The sequence below is a fragment of the Poeciliopsis prolifica genome, unplaced genomic scaffold, assembly GCF_027474105.1.
Source record: "Poeciliopsis prolifica strain line A6 unplaced genomic scaffold, Auburn_PproV2 SCAFFOLD038, whole genome shotgun sequence".
Taxonomy (NCBI): domain Eukaryota; kingdom Metazoa; phylum Chordata; class Actinopteri; order Cyprinodontiformes; family Poeciliidae; genus Poeciliopsis; species Poeciliopsis prolifica.
In genome coordinates this window covers 5,653,912-5,679,711 of record NW_026562413.1, presented here as the reverse complement: position 1 = coordinate 5,679,711, position 25,800 = coordinate 5,653,912, and the positions used below count along the sequence as shown (strand labels likewise).

The window sequence follows — 25,800 nt, the reverse complement described above, 5'->3', positions numbered from 1 at the left end:
TAATGGATCACACACTCTGCACGCCATGAAGTGTTCAGCCGACTGGATGATGTTTCATTTTATAACCCCAATTCTTAATCTTGTACAGATTCAGTATTTACTTACTAGAAATGAATTAAAATGAAACTGTGTTTTAGACTTCTCAAACATATTTCTGGGATAATGGCGTTCAGCCAATGACCTGGCCTTCAACATCAACTATAGTCACTCCTACGGTCCTTTGGGAAAGCTATTTGCTAACTGCTGAAGCATTTCCACTTAACATGCGTCATGTTAAGTTTGCAGCTTGGGGTAACCCTCATCTAAAATTTTAGCATTTCACATGTAACCCCAACTATAGCAGCTCTCAGCTATGCTTTGGCACCAACATTACAATCGCTAACTGTGCACTAAGGATTCCTGTAGTTTCTGGAACTGTGACTGATTTCAGATTACAGCTGGCAAACTCTTTTTTTCTGAGTCACATCAATAATTCTTGCCACATATATCTGTTTATGGCTGCCAGCAATTCTTTAACTGTGCGAACGGTATCTGCTGCCAAAACAACAAGCTCAGTATGGTGAGCACCTACACTAGTCGACTGTCTAGTGTAAAGCATTCTTTTGATGTTTAACGCTCATTTTAGATACAATATGCAGCCATTTTTTTTATTATCATTCTACATGAGCCGATGGCAACATACTAAAATTTGTTTTCTAAATTACAATTTAGCTGATACGCAATATGAGAGAGAGAGAGAACTTGTAAGCCTGAATTGTTGAGTGGCAACTTGCATGGGCTGAATAAAGGTAAAAAAAAAAAAAAAAAAAAAATCTAAATCTTTATCTTACCGAACCTGGAATACAATCCACGATAATTAATCTAAAATTATTTACTTTAAAGTCACATTGAATAAAACAGATTTCAAAGGACATGACTGTTTAAACACTCATCTAAATGATTTAGGTATTTACACACTAGTCTGTTCCTGTCTCAACATGTTTTTGCCAACATAAATAAAGGAGACAAAAGCCAGAGCACAATTCAAACTAAATGATGTTGTTGTCTTACCTGCGGGTTCTGATCTCCAGTCAGAGAGCAGAGATGTGGAACTAATTTGCTGAGGCTGAGAGGCTGGGCTCCATACCTGAGAGGCAGACATAAGAAGAAGACAAAGCAAATACAGAAACAGGAGTAAGTTGACTCAGCTTGAAGATAAATACCACTTAGTACACTTTGCTCTTTTAAAAATGTAAGTGGAAAACTAAAAAAAAAAAAAAAAAAAAAAGAATAAAATGCTTTGCAAATGATCATTTGCCTTATCATTCCACTCAGTTTCAAAGCAGCAATGCCTGACATCTTCTGCATTATCATCAGGCGGCAGCTTAAGACTTCAACACAGAAAAGCAAAAAGACGCTAAAATTAGCTTAAAAATTCTGATTAGTTGGTTGGCTGTGCAGACTTAAAGTAGAGACCACCACTGTCCAACACGCTCCGACAAACAAAGGTACATTTATTGTTATTCCTGTAAACACATTTTGTGCAATGACATGTTGACCCCCAGCTTACCAAGGCTAAAATGCTCCTGCAATTATCTCCGTCCAGCAGGAGAATAAATCTTCTTAGAATTACGGGAGGAAGTGAGATCAAACTAATTCATAAAAACAAGCGTTTGTGTCTGAACTGTGACGCCGTGTAACCGAAGATCCGTGGGGTTTACTTCGCCTCCACGGCGGTGGAAACAGTTAAGAGGATTAATCCGAGACACAGGGAACTTGTGTGTTTCTTCAACAAAGTGGGTTAAGAAAGGCTGTAGAAACGCCACTGGTTGCCCCTTCTGGAGAAAGTTTAGCCAATCTCTCCAATTTTTCAGAACATAAAGTCATTCTACATGTAGGAACATGTTGAGGACACAGAAGGTTAACTGCTTTACACTTGTCCTCAAATCTACTTAAAAAGAGGAAGTTACTCACGTGGCAAGTGTGGCGCTGAGACAGAGGCAGATTCCTTCTCGGCTGCGGAAGTTTTTGTGTTTGAAGCCGGGAGTCAGCCTTTCCCACACGTTCTTGATAAGAAATAATGTTGAGCAGGACGAGAGGGAGAAAGGACGTGAAGAGGAACAAGAAGAAAAACGTCCAGGTTATAAACTTTACAAAGCAGTGCACCAAGAACGTGGACGGTATCTGCAAAAAATGTTTGTGTCAACATAAAAGACGATGAGGATGTGGCAGCCGTAATTTTTTTACGACCCAGAGGAGGGAGCCAAAACCAACAGATACTAGTACTGAGAGTAAAAAGCATGGATGTGATGTTCGGTAGATGCATCAGTATGAAGCTTAAGCATGTACTTTTGTAAAATAGAGAAAAAATACAACCATTAACACAAATTACTTGTTGCCAGATGTCTTTATAATTAACAAAAAAATATGTTTACTAAGTTCCTAACTGGATTTTTTTTTTTTGTAGTACATACAAAGTTTCCTCTAAGATGGCTTTATGCACAGCTACACCTTTAATTTGAAGATGCATGCAGGATTTATCTGCTCATGTCAGCATGTGTCTCACCATGGGTGACGCGGTCTGCTCCATGAGGCGAAGGATGAGAGCTTGGCTGTTCTCCCTGACCTGATCCTTCGCGTCACCCAGCCGGTCCACCAGAGCTGGCAAGACTACAAACACAGCGAAAGAAAAAAAGAAAAGAGAAAAGACATGAGGAAGGGAACGCTGATGAGAGACAAGATGGGAATAAATCTGCTCAAGATTAAATGCAAGAAAATCAAACCACAAATTATCCTGAATTCAACAGTGTTTGGACATCAGAGGTAATAAAGACTGCCCCCAAGTGGAATGATTTCAAAACACAATAATAAAAGCTTACATTTAGTAAAGTATGTAGGTTTTATCAGACTAAGAGACTCAATAACTTATAGAACATTTAACAACACAATCATAAACATGAGGCTTTGGAAGGTCGTGGAGAAAGAAAGAAAGAAAGGAAATGAGCAATGGATTGTGACCAAAATAACACCAAGGTCATCAAATGCTCACATGTCAGCAAGCTCTATGTAATCCAGTGAGATAAGAACAGAAAGGGAGAGTCTTTAAATGCACAGCGGAAAAAATAGGACAGCATTAAGAATTTAAAATTTGAAATATTATTTGAAGCAGCATATTGGAGAGTCAAAGAAATGACTTACAAAATCTAATAAACCTCAACAGTAATGTCTCCCCCCCGCCCACCACATCTACATCAGCAGTAAGGGCTGAAAAATGAAATAAACTTTCACGCCAGATGCTTCAAACCTGGGCATAAATCGACATAACGCTGCCTTCGTTAGAGATCTACAGTAGATGTTATAAGTTGATAAATATTTAAATAAAGTAGGGGTGCACCGGTTGCAATTTTCTGTCCAACTACCGATCTTTTAAAAAGTTTAACCTGCCGATTCCGATTTTTGGCTAATACCAATTTTTTTGTCTGAAATGTTGCTAAATATAGCAAGAAAGTTGTTGAGTTGTCAGCAGCAGGGTCACTATTGTTTATTGTAAATGTGCAGACATGGGAAGGTTTGTCAGTCAAACCTTTCTCACTGGAGAACAAAAGAGGACAGAGTCTTAAACCTTTGCCAAGCTCGATGAGATCGGTGGATAAGATCTGCTTCACATGTAAAAATTTGGCTGATCACTGATCTCCCAAAATGAAGAAAATCATCACCGACAAATCAATCGGTGCACCCCTAAAATAAAGTATTTTTATATTTCTAACGCGTTCAAATGTGATCAGAATCAGACAATATCTGGTTAAGTGAACACACCCGTGCTTTAACGCTGTATCCAGTTTGTCTCAGAGATCAAAGCTCAGATCTGAATGATTATGTCACATGCAGCTAGAGCGGATTCCAGCAGCACATTTGGATTATTTATGTTACGGCGTAAATAAAGCTGACACCATACAATAAATAATCCAAGTCGATGTCTTATTTCTCTATGTTCCATGCAAACAAACAGTAAAGGGGCATCCTGATAGAGATTGTGCCGTAGAATGTCAGCCATTAACAGCAACGTTCTTCTGTGTTTACTGAAAGTCACTTATTTCCATTATCAGTGAGTTGCTTACGGATGAAGTCACATGAAACCCAAATGGCGTAAAACTATTTAAAAAGACAAGCCTGCTGTTTACTGACGCTGCAACATAAACAAGGAGTAAAAATTCCAGAAAAAAGCAAAAGGATGAGATTTGATGGGATATGCTATGTGTAGAATATTAGTTGTTTTTCTGAAATCACAATGTTAAGGCGAAAGTTTCTACATTAAATGAAAGGCAGAGAGAATCTGAGCTACACAGCTGTGGTAGCCGCGCTAACCGCTAATACGAGATGCTAAAAGCTAATTTTAGACCCGGCGCTGCAATCACTTTGCATTTTATTTAATTAACAACAGACCACGTTCAGGAAAAAAAAGGCTAGAAAAAAATGCTTGGCAGATTCTTTGTCAAAGATCCTAAAAAGAAAGTGAAAACTGCTTCAAACTGGTATCAGCAAGACAAAACTGAGATAGGAAATTGGCCATGAAGGTGGAATCAGTGCAATGCTACATAGTTCTAATTGTTGATGGTAAAAACATAGTTCTAGTTTTGACATCGGAAGCAAATCTAGTGTGTTTTTTTTTTTTATGTCCTATAATTGAAACAGAGAATGTTCTAAATTTGACATTAGATAAAAATAGAATATAAACTTCACAAAATGTTGTTTTGCAACTTTGTCTGGTTTGGTCTGACCCAATAATGACCTCTAACATTCATTCAATTAGATACAATGTCAATAGACAGAGTGGCTCACACACACACACACACACACACATTCCCTGAATGAGACATCAGCAGAGGGATGATGTAATCTGTCCTTTAACTCAGTGTGGAAGTTATGCTAGCACAACAGCTGGTTGCCTCAGCAACAAGGACAATACCCTCAAACAGAAAACACTACAAAGGGGGGGGGATTGTTGGACACGTCACTCAGTGGAGTAAAAATGAAAACGTACACAAATCTCCCTTTCACAGCATCACTGATAAGTGACAGGAATGCTGGCCGGTCACAGCCCGGCTTACCCGTCAATCTGCACACACCGAAGCGTAATTAAATCAGAGTGCAGCACAAAACGAGGCCTCCATGTTTCACCTCGGCTCCCACTTAGGATAACTTGGCCGGATGGCGCGCAGCACTTTGTCAGAGTGCATGTACGCACATACGCTGTAAATTCAGCAGCGCTGTGCGATATGTCAGCCCTGTAAAATCAATACAATCACTCAGTCTGAATGATCTCATCTTCCTCCTCCTCGTGTGCTCGGTGGGTGGATGAAGAAAGGGAGCACTGCAGGGGAAAGATGAAGTCACATTGAGGAGGGGATATTCCACAGTCAGCTTTACAAAAAAAAATAAATATAAAAGATTTTCGAACCAATCTGAAGCGCACAGTTTCATAATAATAGCAGCTTAGTTTCGCAGTGTCCTTGACCACGACTGGATTCAAAATAGGTCTGCTGGTGAACTGCACAGTGTGCTGATGAGGCCAGTAATCCTGGAGTGGCCCTGCAGGGTTCAGCATGTTTGCTGGTGACAAGATGCAGTCTGACACACACACACACACACACACACACACACCACACACACACACACACACACGGCTGGCACTCACAGAACACACTCATACACTCCCAATGAGTGTGAAATCTGATATAGGATTGAGCCACTAAGGTCATTAACACAAGGCGCGGTTATGGGGTGTAACAGGGTGACCTACAGTGCAGCCTAAGTATAGAGAAGTAGAAAAGACGAGGAATAGAAAAAGGGGGCGGAGCCAGGAAGCAAAAAAGTGGAAGCGAGAGACAAAACGAAAACACACACAGATGCTGAAAGGACAGTGACGATTCAACAAACTGCACAACTCATGAGAAAAGAAACACAAAACTGAGCACATAGGTTTGCTTTTGTCCGTTAATACAAACAAGACTTTGGTATGAAAACAAGACGGCAAATTTATGCGCAACTAACTCTTTATGCCAGTGGACAAAGAGTTTGAGCCAGGGAAAGAGAGAAAAGAAAGAGATCATTATAATCACTTGTACAAAAATCTGAATGAGAAGTTTGTGTTGGCTTAAAGAAAATGGTTTGTTGGTACATGTGCAACGAAGCTGCCGCGGAACTTGTTTTCACTTGTTTTGGGCGCTAAACGAAAACAAAGCCTGCCCAGCGGATGCAAGCTAACCTTTGGATTCAAGACGAAAACACAATTTTTTAAAAAGTGAAATCGTACCTGTGCCAAGGTATCCTTTGAAGCGCTCTCCCAGGCGGTCCACGAATGCCCCGCAGATGTCTATTCCTAACAAAGCCACCTGCAAAAGAAAAACAATGCTTATAATTGGCTGTTTCGCCTTCATTATTCCCCACATCAAACCAACCAAACCAATTTATGTAAGTCCACAGAAACTAAAACTGAAATTTAATCATTCACACTGAGTGAATTTAAATTTGCTCCTTCAGATAACTCACATATTACAGAAAAAATGTCCCAATAGACCAGGTTGAGTTTCAAAAACTCAACATTATTAAAACAGACAGTAACTGATGTGCTAAAAGACAAAAACCACAGAAAAGTAGCTCATTGTACAAGTAATGTCAAAGCAAATGCTGTTTACTACACTGTTACAAATAGTACCGTCACATTTTAGCAGTACCAAACACGGCCCAGTCTGCATCGGCCAGCATTTACACCTATATTAGTTAATCAAATAGCAGAGCACCACATTTAACCCGCCAATCCAGCATAGGACTGCGCAGACGTTCAGGCACCTAATTATCGCCCACACTTTCCAGAGTTCTTCCAGCCGATCCAAGGCGGATCCATCTTCCCTTTTTGAGCTTTCATATGTGGATCTTTAATCTCCCACTGAAAGGTTTTTCTTGCCAAAAATCCCAATGCAGAGAGCAGCTGTTCTGGTGCAGATTTTGAGAGTCAGGTTTGCCTCCCAGATTTTGGAATAACTCCATATTAACACGCCCTGGAAGACAACACCGAATTGGTGGAAAGTGATCACTATGGATAGAAGAACAAAATCTGTTGGTCCACAAAAACATACCCCAATGTGTGTAAGTTTGCTCAAAAAATCTTCACTGATGAATAAATCTCCTTGCATAATTGTCAGTATCTTCTATTTAAAGTTTAGTGCAAGAGGGCAGTAGTTAATCCCACACAAAGAAAAAAATGCAGCCAACTTTCTTAAAGTTAAAAATTCAGTTAAGACACCATTTAAATAACCCCTTGCAACACAAGCATTAGCTTGTGACAACGCTAATATTCAGTGGGCAGAGACATATTTGTGTCTGGAAGTGGAGTTTTTCCTCTAATCCTCTGATTAAGATCACATCCCGATGCTGCTGCGCTCCTGGAATGCTTTTGTTGGCAGCGTTCCGGTGAAACTGCAACAGCCAAAAAGAAAATCCATTTAAAGAATATTTGCCAGACGGTCCAGCTAAAGGATCAGAGCTGGACCGCAGTTTTTCCCCTATTTTGGTCAAAGAAAGACTGAAGCCAGGTGACTGTGTTTACGGAGTGAGGAAAAGACGGAGACGAAGGACAAAACAACAACAAAAATCACCTGGGGAGTAAATGCAAGCCTTGGGTCAAAAGACCAACTTATACCAACGTTATTCAGGGGGAAAATGAGGGGGGAAAAAGAGGGGGGAAAGCAATATGATTCATGATGGAAACATCCCTCAGGCTTCTTCTGCCCCTCCTCCACCCAACAAGCACCCACAGCCATCTGGTATCATCTTCACATTGAGGAACGGAGGAGAAGAAATGGAAAAGGGCTACGCTTGTTATCGACCCTGACATTAGATTATCGAGGGAATCGGAGGTATGTGGAAGTGCTTTGCCACAGTATTCATCTCTCTGCAATTTTTACACATTTTAAGTTACAACCACAAATCTGAATGCATGTCACAGGGATTTTTTTCTTTTTTTTTTTGAAAACAGACCAACTTAATGGCAAGTAAGTAGTTAAGTAAGGAACCAAGTGAGTGAAGTCTTTTCACAAATTGTCATTGTGCAAGACTGGTGAAGTCCTGTGACAATGACAAATAAATTGTCCCAGAAATTATTGCAATAAATTATAACATTGCAGTAATACAATGAAATAATGGCATAATAATGCATGTTTTCTCTCTCAGCGACTAACTTTGTACAGAGCACACTGCACTGGAAGAGGAAATTAATAAATAATGTAATCCAAAACAACTAAAAAAATACATAAAAACGAAATAACCATGAATAAAATGGATTATGAAGTCTCTTTAAACAAAACTGCCTTTCAAAAAATATTAATCGGAAATTTGATTTATTACTTGTTGGCTCAGGCTTAGTAGGTTGCACATTTGTTTACAGCCCCCTTCTCTGTCACCCCTGAATAAAATTAGGTATGGTTAACAAAACATCTGGACAAACATCTTTATGACATCAGTGTCATAAAGACAGTCGGTGTGGATGTGGCAGAAATAAAAAGAGGAACTACTAAAGCTAGTCTTTCCTATTGCATTTCTATTTATAAACTGTACATATGCATTTGTGTACATAAATAGACATGCAAACTTATGGAGTAACTGTTCAAAGAAGCCTTAACAAGTCCCACTTAAAAAAAGTTATGTGGTCCTAAACCGACATTGTAAACACATCAAATCCTCAGTCAGGCAAATCGGTGGCAGCATAATGGTTTGGGGTTACTACTGCAGCAATGGGAACACCTCAAAGCCAATAGGAAGGAAATATTAAAAAAAAAAATCTCCAACACATGATACCTTCCAGACTCTTAACGAAGGAGCTGGAGGAATGTGAGACATTAAGACACACTGTGCATAGTCAGCTCTGTATGAAAGGCTCTTTGTAAAGGTTCGGGTTCGTAGGTGTGGCGGCTTACCCAGCTAATTTGCACACCATGTAAAGGGTGTACAGAGAGGCTTAAATTCATTTTGAGAAAAAAACAACAACAACAAATGTTTAGATACCTTAATTGGTCTTTAAACAGGACATTTAACTCCTGCTTAAGCTGAAGAAATATTCCACTCTTAATGGGGTGGGGAAAGCAGATCATCAGATCATTCCAGCTTCCAATTATTTTCACTAAATGAAATTATTACTGAATCGTCCTCATTGGACAAAACTGCAAATGGGTGATGTTGTTCCGAAGCGACAAAAAACATTAATTCTGATCTCAGTTTCACTCTAGATGCAATCAGCACATGTAGCTTTACTTCTAATCACTAATCCACAGCACAGAAATTAAATAACAATAATAATTTAAAAAAAAAAGATTGGAACCATTGTCTGAACCCACCAACCAATGACTGTGTCACAATAGTTCCTGCAGCTGCTTCCCACAAAGCTGCATTGAATTCTCTGTGCTGGAAGGTTGTTTTTTTCCTATTAAGCACCTGCAGGAAGAGCTAGCCTTGCCGAGCAGCACGCCACGTGCCAACATTTGACATGTCTTGAGTGGAAGATATTCTTTTTTTAGACATTATCTCACTTTGAGATTTCCAGGTTTTTGAAAACAATGAAAAACATTGGCGAAACATTTTTAAATGAAAGAATTGCCTATTAAAATATTTGGCTGTCTGGGTCCATCTGTTTCCTATTAAACGGCAAATGCGCTCCAGGAGTGGCGTTGCTGCGTTATTGGGGTTCTAACAAACAAGGCATGACGGTTTAAGGAGAAATACACAAATGACAATATCTGGGCTTTACTGTCTGGTAACCTAATCTGTCCCTGATCACTGCCAGAAAAGTTCAGTCATCTTAACTTGAACTGCACATATGCAGCGTCGTGCATCATTAATGCTTCCTGTTTGCATTTTCCAGATACGGCCGCTTGTGATGATGATGAGATCAGGGTTTATGAAGTGAATCTCTGCAGAGAAGAATACAAAGAATGCCAACCGAAGGAAGAGTTTCCGCTTTAATTCCTCACAGGTGCTTGAGCGTAAAGCTTCACTTTGAACACACTGTAACATGTCTGTGGGTCACGACTTGCACTTTTCATTCTTTCCTGACAGTGTAATTTTTCAGCTTTTGCTCTCCAAAAACGCCATTAAACGCCTTCTCTGTTCAACCCCTCACATCAACTTTGTTTTTCCTCCAGCAGGTCTCCTCTCGTTCGCCATCACCTTGCTGACTCAGTGTCTTCTTGAAACTCCTCCAGCTTTCTATTCGACAGCGACAGGAAAGATAAAAGCCTGTTGGTAAAATGACCTTTCCGGGGACGCAGGCCGTACCCATTAGCAGCACATGTCAATATCAAAACAGCAAGAATAAAGCAAAAATGCTGGAACATCACGCTGCACGCACCACATCAAGAAGCAATAGTCACATAAATTCATGTTACGATTCTGCAATGTCTTCAGTGAATTGCTGCTTTTTATCTTCTTTGATTTATGTTATTGTGATGCTGAGGCTCGACATTAATTGTTTTACAGTACTTGGGTCAACACCTATTGGTTTTAAATATGTTCAGAAATACATTCCACTTCAGTTTCTATGACTAATTGGAAATTTTGCATACAAAAATGTCCTAAAATGTTTCACAACGTGAATGCACACATGTATAAATACATGGGTACCAACACAAATTCAGTATTATCTGTCAATTGAGATTCTCACAGAGCAGCAGTGACAACTGGGTGCAAGCCAAGGCAGATAAAATGTGCTTTAAGGAGGCTTTGTTGTGCTGAACAAACTGCTGAGTAAATACATCTATTAACTCCAAATGCAACTTGCGAATCAAATTTCAGTCTCGACTACAACAAACGCTTTAAGCTGCTTTGAGCAGCATGCAGAGGAAAGTGCAAAAATATCACTCTTCTGGTTTTTTTCTGGAATCAAAGTACTGCTGAGACTGCTTGTGTGCCTGAGAGTACATTCAGGCACACAAAGGAAACAGTGAGAAATGGTAAAAAAAAAAAGAAACAAAAGACACCCAAAAAAACTGAGGTTACAGAAAAAAAAGGGGACAAAAATTAAAGGTCATAACAATGAGCCTCCTAACCCCTCCCCCCATCTCATCTATGATTCCTCCTGTGGTCCAGTCCTGACAAAGAGTCTCAATGGCAGACACAGACCGGCTCAACCAAAACGATCATAGAAAGCCCAAGAAACCACAGGAATGCTCAGGAAAAGTACCCAGTCAGTGGGAAATTTAAAAATGTCTGCCTCCAACGTAGCAGGATTGGACTGCTGGCCTGGCGCAGACAAAAGCTCCCTGCTTCTCACCCATTTCTGGGAGCACGCTCACATTAAAAGTGCCTATCAAGCTTTCATGAGTTTACATGTTCGTAGTCTGAATCACCATCAGCTAAGCTGATTTTCATTTCGACTTTAGTCAGTCACTTCTGCTTTGGTTTCAGTAAAACCGGCCATTTACTGTTTTTACGCTCAGAAGGCAAATTAAGTGAAAATTACACACGAAGAGGCCAGCAGGATGCTTGTCTAGCATCACGACACCCTCACGCGATGACTGAGTTTTTTTGTGTGTTTGGTTTTGTTTTTCCTCCGTACCTTGAAATTGCTGGAGTTGATCCATCCTGTTAACTCGTCTACGGTCTTATCGAGCCGAGGCTTGTCCTGCTCCACGTCCGGGGAGCGATCTGGGTCGTTCAGGTAGTCTATGAGGTCCTGGCCGACCTGCAGTCTGCGTGTAACGTCCTTCTGCAGTACCTGCTGGTAAAAATACTCCATGTTGTCATGATCCTCCATCGGGCACCCGGTGCCGAGCGGCCAGCCAGTGAAGCCGGGCCAAAGATCGAGGACAACGGTCCAGTCGACGGGGTGTCGAGAGGCTGAAATGCGAACTGTAGTCCAGTCAAGGAGCAAGGGAGGAGTGCAGTCCAGGTAGTTTTCGACTCAAGTTTGATCATCAATGTCTGTTCGATTAAAGATGCCGTTTACTTTGGCACACACATCATCCCCCCAAAATAAACCAAAAAAATAAAAAATAAAACTCCACTTGATTTGTTGCGTTGAAGTTTTTTTTGTTTGCTTTTCTTGTTAAATACTTTCCTCAATAAAAGACCACAAAACTCAGCGAAACTTAATTAAACGCACAACTGCACCGAACCACGCTAAGCGTTCTCTGTACATCAGCATAACGCCAAGCCAAAAGTCGTTATTTACTATCTGTTATGCTAACAAAAATAGCACTTGGCTAGTTAGCGCCCATACAAATAGCTTCACGTAGGCTAGCTCAGCCTGCTAACGGCCTATCGCCGGACTCCACTCCGCTCTCCTATTTTCATGGCCACCGGCGCAAAAGTCTGTTAGGCTGCGATCCGGTCTGCGGGGAAGTTGTACCAAACTTCCGCAACTGAAATAATAACTCCACTCCTGCGTTAACCGATGCCGTTTCAGTCCAGAAGTATAGTAATCGTTGCTTGACGTGAACCCGCTCAGAGCTGCTGGGAGGCTGCGCGTTGCCGGGGACTGCAGTTAATCAGGGGGTGCGACCACCAATCCTTGATCACCGCACAGCTAGCCAACACGATGCCTGATGTAAAATGACAACAAAAAGGACTCGGACTGACTACTTACTTGATTTTATTTCGATAATAAAGGTAATAACAATTTAAAAAATACGTATAATTTTTTAAAGTAAATTCCTCGGGATAATTTTATTTCCAAATTCAAAAATTACACCTTATTTATGTGGGCGTGTCTTCTCGCAGCATGGCTCTTTGGTGACATCTAGATGCCGATCTGCCGCAGTTTTCTTCAGAACGGCCCCTCAGATGTAGAGATAAATTTTACTTATGTTTTACTTCTGGTCTTTTTTCTCTTCTTCTTTTTAGCCATTTTTAAATATAATATACATAACTTTACAATTGAGGAGATTTGTATACAGTGAAACATTTTCAGAATTAAAATGGTTATGGATTCAGGAATTAAATGTTTTCCATGCACATTATATTTAATAGATTTAGAAATTTTGAAAACAAATTCTCTAATTTTACAGATTGTGGAGGAACACTGGTTTCAATAAAGAGACAGGAATGGTTTACCATTAGTCATCTTTATTTGTTCATTTGTCTATTTTTTCATGTATTTCTTTATTTTTCTTAAACATAAAACTGTTAAAACTGTCAGAGGACATTAGTATTACAACCAGTCATGCCAGCTATGTATCAATCTAAATCTTAATCTTCCTTATTTTTAATATTTTATCCTTCCCACTGCCCTGCCTCTTTCCAAAACCTTTAAGCACTTGGCACTAGACAGCATTTACCAGTTTTTAGTGTAGCATTATCTCACAAGCTGGTTTCATTGTGTTGGAAACATTTTTAAGGGGCTGCATTTCCATCCTGGCAAGAATGTGAGATCCTGTTGATCTTAAGGCATACTAAGCAAATTAAACCAGCAATTTTAGGACTTTCCAGCAATCACATTTAACTTTGCTAGGTTTTGCATCTTCTGTAGTGACAACAGGAACTCTGTGTTAAATCTAATAAATTATTCTGATAAATTTCTTCAGAAGTATAGGATTCTATTCTTAATAAATATTAATGCACTGCTTAGCCACTGTAAACAGCTGAATGGAAAGTTATAAGCCAATTTATAACATCTCACAACAAAGGTAAAGTGACAGTAACATTGAACTAAACTAGAGAGACTTTCAAATAAATAAATTTATGTGATTGTCAAAAAACTTGAGGTGCCTTTGCTCAGTCTTGAAGCCAATCCTTTAGCTCTCTTCGTATTCAGTTTTGAAGCAGTTCCACCTACAAAAATCCTGATTGATATCCATATACACACAGCCATAAATCTGAATACTGGATGTCACAGTCCCCTTAACTGCGTGCCACAGTCATATATGTGTAATAAACTACTCAGACTCACTCCGAACAGTAATGGGGACTGGAAACCTTCCGATGTAAACAGGTTAGCCTCTCCTGCTAACCTTAATCTGAAATGTAAACAAATGCTTCAGTGTCAAGTAGGAGATAGTTCACAGGGCTTACTAACAGGATTGGACCAGGGCCTACAAGCCAGCAGAACCACACAGGTCACAACAGAGGTCACTCTTTCCAGAAGCAGTGTAACAAAACACATTTTGACCCTCAGGGTCTTGTCATAGGTCCTTCTTATTAAACAGCAACAGTTTTTACATTAAAAAGACAAGCATACGTCTCTTTCTGAATAGACAGCCATGGACACTTACAATAAGCACTGAAAAAAAGGAGTTGCAGTTGTTTGGCCTTTCCCCAGTTTTTGAGTGAGTTGCTGTGAAGCTCATATTTTTTTGTGTTGCAAAACATTCTCTGTACAAACAGAATCAAAATCAGAACAAAAAGTTTCCCAGATGCACAGGAAGGTCACATGTCTTCTTTTGTTGTACTTCCTGTTCGTCCCGAGTGCTCCACACTTCAGACTCAAGCTCCCTGTGCCGGTACTTGCACAAGATCTGCATTTCAGCCACATCCCGGCTCTCGTTTCTCACAGAGCTGCAAGTCTATTAGCTGAAGCAAAAAAAAAAAAAAAAAAAAAAAATCACAGGATGGTCACATAAAGGTGACATGTGACTGGCTGAGATGAAACTCTGGAGTTTGTAACTAGTCCAGGATGGAGAGAACATCTCTTCTCTTTTTTGTGTTTGAAAATAATGCATTTTGTTTTTGATGTTCCACTGCAGTCTGTTGCACCAAATGGTTGGATATCACACGGTGCGTGATTCATTATGAAGTGGAGAACCTGTTTTTGTCTTTGGAGGATGAAGGAGAGAACAAGACAGAAATGAAGAAAGTCCGTTCAATCATATCTCTTTCCTTCAACCTCTCCAATCCCCCTGCGCTGCTGCAGTGCTGACTGGCGAGCAGGAAGAGAGAGGAGGGGCGGCTTAAACAGATCAGGGATCAGTGGAGATCAGTGCATGTATTGATCTATGATCAGGAGCAGTGAGTGGGTCCAGCCACTCCCCTCTCCTTCACCGCCTACTCTAGCCCCCCTCTTCCTCCCTCCCTTCCACCCACCACCCCTTTGGAGCCCGTATCAAAGCAGCAGGACCTGTAGACAGAGGTGGCCCCCTCTGGCCCTCCATTGTCAGAGGATGATGCAGCAACGGCACAGACGCTGGCCGCCTCCATGCACAGAGGGGGGAGGCGTTACTGGGGCAAAGTATGCATGCACTTTGATATCCGGAAGCTGGGCCTGTGAAATAAATACATTTATTAGTTTGGTCACAAGTTTAAATCCACTTATCAGCATAAAGGTAATTTATTTGGAGCCTTTATTGTTGCCATGAGTTAATTTTATATTAGTTTCAGCTGTGAAAAAGTCCTCCCTCTTTCTTTTAAAGTTTCTGAAATTCGGAAAACACTTTGAATAGAATTTCGTTCCGGATGCTTTCTGTGATTAGTTCAGGGTCTTCATGATACCAATCAGCTTGAAGGGGCAGCATTACCTCGTATCTTTTCCTGTTTCCTCACTGACCACAGATCAGCTACAAATTAATTACAGTTCTAACCTCAACTTGCTCTTAGAAAATATGTTCTTGGTCCAGTACAATGGAAACCACATGCTCTATGCCCACCCACCTCATCATTAGATTTAGCTAATCTACACGGTGCATTGACTGCTGCTTCCAATCATTACCCGTCAAGTCAACAGTCTGACATATTACAGAAACAATACTGAGAGTTTATTTTTTTACTTTTATTTTATTCTGATTGTACAATGTTAAAATTGTGTGGACTGTAATTATGTAGCCGCTCTTTTCTGTCCCAAATTTTTTAACTCAGTTGACATAAAATTTGAAAGTATCACTTTATAATTATGTGTAATTGAAAGATTGGAAGATTAATACCTGAATACCAACTATAAAGTAAATAAAAATGAAAGCATTTAAAAAAAGACTTAAATAAATAATAGCAATTTTTAGCCTGGTGGGGGCACAAGTAAAGCCTGAAGACCCGCCAGGCTTATAAAAAAGATTTATGAGCTCGTCTGTGAAAACAAAACAAAAAAACAGTCCAAATAAATTCTACAAATTCTGTCTGTATGAGTGGAAAAACATCCAACCAAAGACATGACAAAGGCCGGTTAATGGCTAGAAAAAGTATGTGGTCAAGTATGACCTTGGTAAGAGAAATTTTCCCCAATAGCAGTGGGAGTGCAAGTACGCATTTCATTCCATATGTATACATTTTGACTTTGAATGGAAGAAAATATTCATAAACTAAAATTCTGCAATGGCAGACATGCTCATGATAACCGATCTGAACGGTATTAGCAGTAAGTAGAAGCTTTACATAAACTCACCTCTTACAATACTAACATGTTTCTACAGTGCTTTCTGTAAAATGTACACATTTCTACTGGGAATAAAAGATAAATAGCACAGGATGAGACTTGCTTGCATAGACAAAACACCCAGAAAGATTAACTGAATGATGTTGAATCTTGTTTGTCTTCTGTAAGGAACTATCAGCCCTAAAGCCCAACGTGAGATTAAATAAAAGGGGGATAACCTCAAAATCCTCATGCAACATTGACCCATCAGTAATTAACTGAAATGTTGATAGATGTTAATAATTATCCCACTAAATCCAGATATATAATTATTTTATTTCAGCTTGTTGAACTAAAGAAATTTTATTTGCCAGTTTGCCCTATTTACATTTATGAGCCTGTTTGTAAAATGTTACACTTTGTTGATTTTGAAAAATTATTTTCCGCACAAAATTAGAAGCCATGTAAAAATCCTTCTCACCCAGAAAACAATGCTGAAAACAAACCAGGATTAAACTAATCACAGCAAAATCCTTAAAGTGTAAATAAGCTGCATCCTTTTCACAATAAAAAAAGCAAAAACATGTGAATGAACATCTCTCTGTTTGTGCTGCTCACCCTGATGCGTTTGATGCCAGCCCTGGTGACTTGCTGGCAGTCGTAGAGTTCGATCCGTTCCAGACGGTGGCAGCTCTTGAGGTGCTCCAGGGTCACGTCAGTGATGAGGGGACAGTTGTCCAGCTCCACCACTGTGAGGCGCTCCTGGCCACAGGTGCTGTTGCTAAGAGCTCTGATCCCATCATCGGTGATCAGCTCACAGTGGGACAGGGACTGCCGAGGGCATGAGAGAACGGACGGAGACACATTGATATACAGCCAGGCTCAGAGGGTTCTGGTTCAAATCCAGACAGTTTACCAATGCTTGCAGCCGTGGGCAGTGGATTGACAGCTGAACCAAGGTGTTATCGGTCACCTGGGGGGAGGACAAGCTTGATTAGAAAATGTCTTCACATCTCCACACACAGCTGAGAGGCTGACATCTCAATGTGGAGTGATACGCTACAAGATAATGTGTTGCAGTGAATCTGTCTCTGTCTTGCTGGCTGCACTAAATAGTGACTTAAAGGGTATGCAAAATGAATACTAGAGAAAAAAAAACTGCTGTCCACGTAGTCATACTGCTCCAGTCTAACCTCTTCTCAGAACAGCCGATAAAGTAGGGGTGAGCGAGACCGACTTTGTATTTTGACACAATATCTTGAGGAACTACTTTGATAATGAATAGGCTTCTTCAGGACACCATTTACTGAAAGAAGCAAATATGCACACAGCTGCATATTTATTGATACTCTTGCAGAGTGAGAGGATTAATGTATCAACAGTGGAGAAAATTATAAAAATAACATTTTTATTTTGTGTTTTTATTTAACATCATTACGTAAAATTTGTCAAGACGACAATAAATCAAAATCCTTATGATGATAGAAACATTTTCACAAATAAGAAATACAGTAAATGCCACATATTCACTCACCAGAATACATTCTTCTAAGTCCATTTTTTCAAGCTCATGACAGTTCTGTGAAAAAAAAATGGATGGGTTGTTCAGAAGTAAATTCAAATAAATTTAGAAAAGGTAAGTGAAATGGATGATTGTCTTAAGACCCTTCATATTGATGTAAGACCTCATCCTGGTATCAACAATCAGCCGGAACGTGGATGATTGTTACGTATGGATGCAAAATGTACACATCGTACTGTCAAGAAAAAGTTCAGGCAATGTTTTTAGCTATGAGGACAAAGTATGAGGAGGAAAAGTCATGTGCTTTGTACCACAATCACACAACAGTCCCAATGCAACTCCAAAAAACAGCTTGAGAGCGTTGGTGTGATCAGATCCGTGATCAGGAGAAAATATACCAACTTTGAATGTTGTGAAATTCCATTAAACAACTTTTTGCACTCAGTAGTGCATAGTGTTCAACACATAAAGCCCTAGTAACCTTCTGCTGATAATCTGACAAATCAGTGGTGCTCATTTTCCTCACAGAGTAGCTACAACTAATGGTGGAGGTGCAGAAACCTACCATAAACACAAGTAAATTCCACACATTAAGAAGTAATAATGTCCAGCAGCAGTGTTGTCCAGAAAACCATGAGTATATCTTAATCTGATGTGAAAGAGATCGCTAAAGGAGTGGCCAGTAACACAAACTAATAAAACTCACCCTTGCAAGAACTGTGAACCCCACATCAGTAACAAGTGAACATCGCGCAGCCTCAAGGATTCTTGCAAAACAGAAAAAGTTCCAATAAGCAATTGGAGGCATGACAAATATGTCCATTAAAGAAATCTGTGACCAGGAGGGGGTACTGACACCATAAGCAATCATAAGCTTCAAATTCAAATTACAATCTTATGCATTTAGCTAATCCAGTTACGTTTAAAGTAATGCTACTTACTTGAGTTGAGGACAATTAAGTCCCAGTGCAGTCAGAGAGGCATCAGTGACATTACTGCAGCCAGATATGCAGAGGATCTGCAACTTGTGGCATCCCCGACACAAACTGACCAGGCCTTCATCTGTTATTTGCTGGTGGTGTCAGACAAAGAAACACAAGTTAGAAGAACATTCAGTCTCACAAACATTTCCCTCAGTTATCACTAATAGTTAGTTCATTCAATAAAACAGCCCTTACTGAAATGCTTGACTTACTGTGCAGGACTGCATATTGATGGTGGTCACATCAGGGCAGTGCTTCTGTAGGTGCTTCAATGCGCCATCGTCCAGCTGGATTATGGCAAACACATGATTAGTCACATCTGTTTCTATCATTTAGGTGTGCAATGTCACGTTTCTCAAAAGAAAAAAAAATACTTAAAAAATCTATCAAAATATATAAAAATGTATAAATTACAGAGATTAATAATGACCAGAAAGTGTGTAAAAAGGCACAAATCTTTCCAGCGGAATCTGTTATAATTTTTGTGAAGGGTGGAATTTCACATAATCAAAAATTAGGAATTATAAACAAAAATAGATTTAAGCCAAAAAGACCCAGAAATTTCTAGAAAAAAAAGAAAATTTATCAGTTAGAAAAGTCCAAAGTTTTAGACTTTTCAAACTCAGAAATGTCTTTTTTTTTTTAATTTTAGATTTTTTGCTGGAAATTTACTTCCTTTTTTCTAACACTCCAAAGTGGATATAAAATTTTATAACGGTAATTCATACAAACAACTACATAATAATGTACTGCAAAAAGAAACACAGCAGAAAAATTAAATAAGTTGTGTTTTACCTGTGTGCAGCCTCTGAGGAAAAGTGCTCGTAAACCAGTGCAACCTCTAGCCAGGGCCTCAATGCCGTCACGCGTGATCTGGTCACACCATGACAGATTTAACATCTCCAGCATTCTGCAGCCGTCGCTAAACAACAGCCACATGGAAACAAAAGAGGTATGAAAATCAAGGCACTTTGACAAACAGCAATTGCAAAACATTTAAGTGTGCAAGACCTGCAGATTTAAAAGCAGGGCTTAAGACCCACAAATACCTGAGGGCCTTGAGGGAGTGGTTGGTGACGGAGACGCAGGAGGTGAGATCTAACTGTTTGAGCTTGGAGCAAAACTTGCTGAGGCTGAGGCAGGTGCTGTCTGTGATCTTGGTGCAGCCGTTCAGGTTCAGCACTTCGATGTTTCTACAGTTCTGAGCAAATGTCCTGGGAAGCAGGACATTTGCAGGACAAGCGTTAGAAAGGAAATTTCTCAAGAACTGTTTCATTTTTTTAACTTAAAATTCAAATTGTGGGAGTCAATTCACACAGCCTGATGGGAACTCTTCTTCCACATTTTGCTCTTATTTGAAACTTTCAACCCTTAGCCATGTATTGAACATCTTCTTTAATGCATTTCAAAGGTTTTCATACCCTTTAAAGATGTTACAAACTAATGTGTTCATTTGGACTTTATGTGATATTGGAGAATAACTGAAAGCTTTAAGACTTTTTCATAAAAAATCTGAAATGTGTGCCATGCATTGTATCCACCCTGATATTTCTGAATAAAATCCAGAGCAACTTCTGCAGTTTTCAAAGATTTAAGTAGGTTAGAGACAAACAGGTTGAAGAAGTTTGTTTATTCAGACGGGACCAATGTTGAACTTTCTTTGACCCTCGTCTGAAAGGCCATCCTCATGGCAAAACAGGGTGGTGGCAGCCTCATAATGTGGGTTTGCTTTTCTTCAGCAGGAAGAGCACAGCTGGCTCCATTTTATGTGGAGGTGGCTAGAGTCAAAAATAAAGTGCATATTCACAAATTTCATTCTCCCAGTCAAAGTCCAGATCCAGATCCAACTGAAAATCTGTGTCAAAACTAGTATTTCTATTTACAATGTTCAAAACCACCTGAGCCATTTTGTAAAAAAAAAAAAAAAAACAATGAGGAAAGATTTCAGTCTCTGAATGTCAAAAGCTGGTGGAGACATATCCAGAAAGACTGACAGCTGCACAAAGATGAACCACATTTTTTCTTCTTATTTATAAAACACTTGGAAGATATACTTTTGTTGGTCTGCCACAATCCTACAATTGCATGACAAATAACTGAAATACATGGCAAAATATGTGAGGAAATTAGAAAGAGTTCAAGGAGTAGGAACATTTTTGTGAACCTGCTTTTACAGAAGCAATAGAGCCCATCATACAAAAGAACTGTATAACAAGAGGTTGTTTTTTTCTTCTTTTTTTTAGTGGGTACAAAGTAAACTAGGATGAAATGTAAATAAATGAGCTCCCAGTAGAGTCCCCACGGAATGAAGAAGTACAAGCTGCTTAAACTTATAATCACATAAGCAATAGCAGCAAGTAAACAAACCAACAAGAGAATGAGTTTTTCCTTTATTGAAAAAAAAAAATCAAAGCTGAAGTACACTCATCTAATCAGTGTGTGCCAGAGACAATGGAAATCTCACTTCATAGAAGCATCTCCAACGCTCAGGCAGCCCCTGAGGCTAAGCTGCCTCAGGAAGCCTCCACAACGCTTCGAAATGTTTTCTACCACACGGCCCTGAGGACACAAGGCCAAACAGAGAGAGAGAGAGCAATGTGAGTGGGCAACAGGACAGTGGATCAGCTGAGACGTCACAGTCCACACCAAAGCCTACTGACCCAGAACTAAGCCTTCGACCGGGTAATGCTACTCAACCAACACTCACATTTACACATGCAGCGAATGCATTACTGTCCACTTTATCACCTTCACCATCAGAAACACAGGACTCACTTCTATGTCAGTCTGGAAGTTGAACAAGTCGATCTTCTGCCAGTTGCTGCCATCTAGAGCCAGGACGTTCCACGCCTGAGAGGGGGACACCAGAAACGGACAGGGAAGTGGGTCAGACAGAGGTGGAGAGGGGAGACAGGCGTTTCCTGGAGCACGAGGGAAGCTGGTAGAGAGCCAGCCTAATGGCAAACTCATGAAACTCAGCATCAATACATTAAATACAATTTACTAATAATCTTTATAAATGTGAATATTTCTATTCACATTTATATTGAATAGAATATTCAATATAATACTTCTATTCACAATTATTGACCATTAATACTTTAATGGTCAATTTTATTCCCTTTGGATACCCATATGGCCAAAGCAAATGACTATAAACAGTATTTATTTTTTTTTTTTAATAAACTTGATAGTTAAAATATGACAAACGCAATATGAGAAATAAAGTAAAAATAAACTGCAAGAATAATTTTAAAAATATATTTTTTTTATGTATAGATAAATCAAAATTATTACCATTTTATTAGCAAAAGTTAAGATTAAATCCAATTTGTGTACCTAAACACATAATGTATACACATTTACATCAATATCTACGTAAGAGACATCAATGATAAATTGAAAGTACTTTAAGAAAATTGAACTCGAATGTCCAAAAAATACTTCAATAACTGGAATTCAGTTGTGATCTACTTTTTCTAATTTTAGTTCCTCAGTAAATATTTCTCTAAACTCTGGGAAGGTCATTCTAAAAGTGCAGATGATGTTAATCACTCTTTACTAACTGTGACAAGACGTCCAATACCCTGAATAATTGAACCACAATCAGTCCAAATAAGAATAAAAGGCAGCATAAAGCCATGACACTGAAAATAATCTGGAGGTGTTGAGAAAATTGTACAGTTTTCTTCCTGTTCTTATGACCTCTGAGTCAGGTTACGTTGTCACTTTGAGATCAGCAGCAAAAGCAGTGAGGACTGACTTATAATGTTACAAGAGGAACACCGGCAGCTCCAGGAAAAGAAACGTATCCCTGTGCAGAATTGAACTTTAGTGGGGGATTTTTTGATAGATGATTCAGTTCTAAACAGTTTTTAGTTCTTCATAGACTATTGCACTGTTATTTTGCTTAAGGCCAGCAGAGGGCACTTTATTATTAACACTAAAAGGAAATTCAATACCGGTCAGAGTTTAAATCGGATCAAAGATGTCATTTAAAAAATATATTCAGAAGTGCTAGTGGGTACATTAGCATAAAGTTTTGAAAAATTGTGCTTACCTTTGACACCTGTGCACATCTGCAGAGTGTAACCACGTCTAAATAGGAAAATATTCTGGAAAGAGAAACAAAATCTTTATCTTAACTTTGACAATGTTCACAGCTGTTTCTATGGTTCAATGCATTTTCTCTGCTGTGTCATTAAACTCTTTTTTTTAATCCTCTCTTCAGCTGACACATTTACTGGCAATGTAATCACAGCTAGGTCCTGATGTATGGATTTTATTACAATTTTATAAAATGCAAAGTTTTAAAGGAAAGCAAAGAACAAGAAGAAAAATTTAATCTAATTTCTCCCCCTCTGATGACATCACATGAGGCACAAGAATCAAGATTTGGTCAGCAGTCATTACAATACAATATAGCAAGTAATTAGTTGCCTTATGCCTTTTGTGTTGTCACCAGAGAAATTGGCATCTGGAAGCTTAGATTTAATCTTGAATAAATAATATCTTACAATATAAAAACAACAGATATCAGACATGTTCTATAGATACTAGTTTGACTTATTTCACATACAAGTCTGACAAGTGGCTTTAAAATAAGGGGTAATCTGTGAGATTGGCAGCAGTGTTTGAGCTGAGGGCCGGTCCGCCACAAAGGGCCGCATGCAGCCGGGCTACTGGGTCAGCTCAATCCATTAATCTGCCAATGAGTAATCTCTGGCACTCAGACAAGCTGGGCCACAGACATCCAAACATACAGTACATGCAAATACATGAGGATCCAAATGAGCCTCAAACACAAACATGAATGCGTTTGCCGTCCCAGTTGCCCGTAATGAAACTACTTGTTCCTTCTCATAGAAGCTGTTTCAAATGAAGCATGTATAGAAAATATAGTTTTAAAAGATTGTCACGGTGCCAAGGTTTAAAGTACATCTGTCGTGCGAATGTCCTTTTAAACCCTGTGAACATGAGCTGTCTGTCCATTGTTTTCCTCTCTTTACCCAGACAGAGGCGGTGTGTTTTGAGGCGTGTTGGGTCGGGACATGTTCAGACATGTCCATGTATTCTATACCAGAGTTTAGGACCACACAAACAGTATGGCATTTCTCAGAGTTCACAGACAGCACATGCACACTTCCACGCACACACCACCGTACAGGAACACACAATCAGGAACACACTGCGGCTGACCAATCAAGTTCTCGCTCCTCGATCCCCTTTCTAATAACTGGTTAATGGCCATGACACTGATTATTGATAGACTGTCTGTTTTAATCAAATACAATCCAACTTTCTATTAAGTGTGCCAGAGAGGCTTTTTACCACCCACAGAATTCAGTTTCTAAACACTCAAATGAAAATCAATCAGATGCATAGAAAATTGTTTGTTGTCCCAGCCGTTCTAAGATGTGCAAAATGGAAAACGTTTATGTGTAATTTAATATTATCTCAAAATGAATCCAGCAATCAGCCCAACATATTGAAGAATGTGACTGCAGAGCTGCACGATACTTCAGCTGGAGTTGTCATCACATCATCAGTTTGCAACAGATGATTATATTTTATGTACATGTAAGGCACTTGTGTCAAACTCAAGGCCCAGGGGCCTCATCTGGTCCACCACAGCTTCTTATGTGGCTCGCTAGCCTCTAAAGGGACACATAAATGTCCCTTTAGACACATAAATGTCCTTTTAGGGGACTGCTTATCTATTGAAGCAGACAAGATAACGGTCTGCTTAAATACTATTTTATCAATCAATTCAAAGCAGTTTTTATCAGTGTACAAATTGCGTCAATCAGTCCTTCCGGTTTCTTGTGAATTATTGTGAAAATGTATGCAAAAAATCAACAAATCCCTGCACTTTTTTGTGCCAATCCATAAGTGTGAGTCCATTGCAGATTTTCCGCAAAAATTGTGAAAAATTTTGGGTCCAAGTGATAGTTTACTCCCACCTGCAGGTGGCAGTATTTTTTACTTCTACTAAACAGCTTTATCTAATGTTGAGTTGTAATCCACAATGATATGGCGAGTGATAAAAAGTCACATTTACCATCATAGAGAAGTGCAAATATTTCTAAATTACGACTGCAAACACTTTTTTAAATCACTGCAAAGTGATTTGCAAAAGAAAAATCACAAAATCATGGAGGAACTGAAAAGTTCAATATTATGCAAGTTTAACAATTTATTTCTATTTTAACAGTTTGGCGGTTTTGATCAGTACATTCTGGCACCACTGGCCCTTAAAAGTATTCATGATCTCGATTTGACCCAAAAGAAAAATGAATTTGACACCCCTGGTGTAAATCAGTTAGCATGATTTTTGACTTCCCTTAATGGCCACTTGTCAGACAGTTTGGTGCATCATGTGACTAGTTGGATTTAAAAAAAAAAAAAAAAAAAACATGACTGAAAAATGTGCATAAAACAAAAACCAATACTGTTGCAACTTTCAGAAGTTAAATGGCAATTTTATGTTGCACAGGCTTCAAGAAAATGTGAAAAATGTCAGCAGTTATACTGCATTGTGTGACAGTTACAATTTCTTAAAGGAGACATGACAGAAAGGGGAGGGAGTCAAAACACAGCGCAGCTAAATTCAGAGGCATAACACCCTGACATCTTTAATAATAGGTTTTCTACCTGAATACACGTAAGAAAGCACTAATCCACAGATTCAATGTGAGAAATAAGCTAATAGTCTTTGATTGCTCTGTCAAATCCTTCCCTTTTTCTCCAGACAGGATTTTAATAGTGTACAGTGATGAAAAAATTAACATCTGACCCTTGAAGCGTTGGCAAGGTAAGAGCTAGTCCAGCTTTCGGCACAGTTTGAGGCTGGTTGCCACAGTAACAGCTCAGACATAAATTTGGGTGCTGCTGGTGGGGAGCCTGCTGAGTCAGCCCTTCTGAGTAAGGAGACCCTGAACGGCTCCAAACTCTCTCCATCAGACATAGTTCTTGTATATCACAGCTGTTTT

General features: G+C 39.3%; 2 protein-coding genes across 37 annotated transcripts in view; both read right to left on the bottom strand.

Annotated features, from left to right (window-relative positions):
- Positions 1 to 12,495, bottom strand: part of clasp2 (cytoplasmic linker associated protein 2) — a 55,866-nt gene extending 43,371 nt beyond the window's left edge. For all 35 annotated transcript variants that reach the window (XM_055053945.1, XM_055053946.1, XM_055053948.1 and 32 more), the window contains exons 1-5: positions 11,585 to 12,495; positions 6,293 to 6,371; positions 2,546 to 2,649; positions 1,954 to 2,045; positions 1,051 to 1,126 (exon numbers count right to left, since the gene is read on the bottom strand). In XM_055053945.1, the coding sequence (XP_054909920.1) occupies positions 1,051 to 1,126; positions 1,954 to 2,045; positions 2,546 to 2,649; positions 6,293 to 6,371; positions 11,585 to 11,782 (549 nt within the window). In that variant the 5' untranslated portion in view covers positions 11,783 to 12,495. The remainder of the gene's footprint in view (positions 1 to 1,050; positions 1,127 to 1,953; positions 2,046 to 2,545; positions 2,650 to 6,292; positions 6,372 to 11,584) is intronic.
- Positions 12,496 to 13,072: 577 nt separating this feature from the next.
- Positions 13,073 to 25,800, bottom strand: part of fbxl2 (F-box and leucine-rich repeat protein 2) — a 28,631-nt gene continuing 15,903 nt past the window's right edge. For both annotated transcript variants that reach the window (XM_055053883.1, XM_055053885.1), the window contains exons 3-14: positions 22,869 to 22,923; positions 21,584 to 21,658; positions 21,273 to 21,367; positions 19,858 to 20,022; positions 19,604 to 19,730; positions 19,021 to 19,095; positions 18,767 to 18,897; positions 18,532 to 18,592; positions 17,838 to 17,882; positions 17,220 to 17,276; positions 16,922 to 17,134; positions 13,073 to 15,223 (exon numbers count right to left, since the gene is read on the bottom strand). In XM_055053883.1, the coding sequence (XP_054909858.1) occupies positions 15,116 to 15,223; positions 16,922 to 17,134; positions 17,220 to 17,276; positions 17,838 to 17,882; positions 18,532 to 18,592; positions 18,767 to 18,897; positions 19,021 to 19,095; positions 19,604 to 19,730; positions 19,858 to 20,022; positions 21,273 to 21,367; positions 21,584 to 21,658; positions 22,869 to 22,923 (1,207 nt within the window). In that variant the 3' untranslated portion in view covers positions 13,073 to 15,115. The remainder of the gene's footprint in view (positions 15,224 to 16,921; positions 17,135 to 17,219; positions 17,277 to 17,837; positions 17,883 to 18,531; positions 18,593 to 18,766; positions 18,898 to 19,020; positions 19,096 to 19,603; positions 19,731 to 19,857; positions 20,023 to 21,272; positions 21,368 to 21,583; positions 21,659 to 22,868; positions 22,924 to 25,800) is intronic.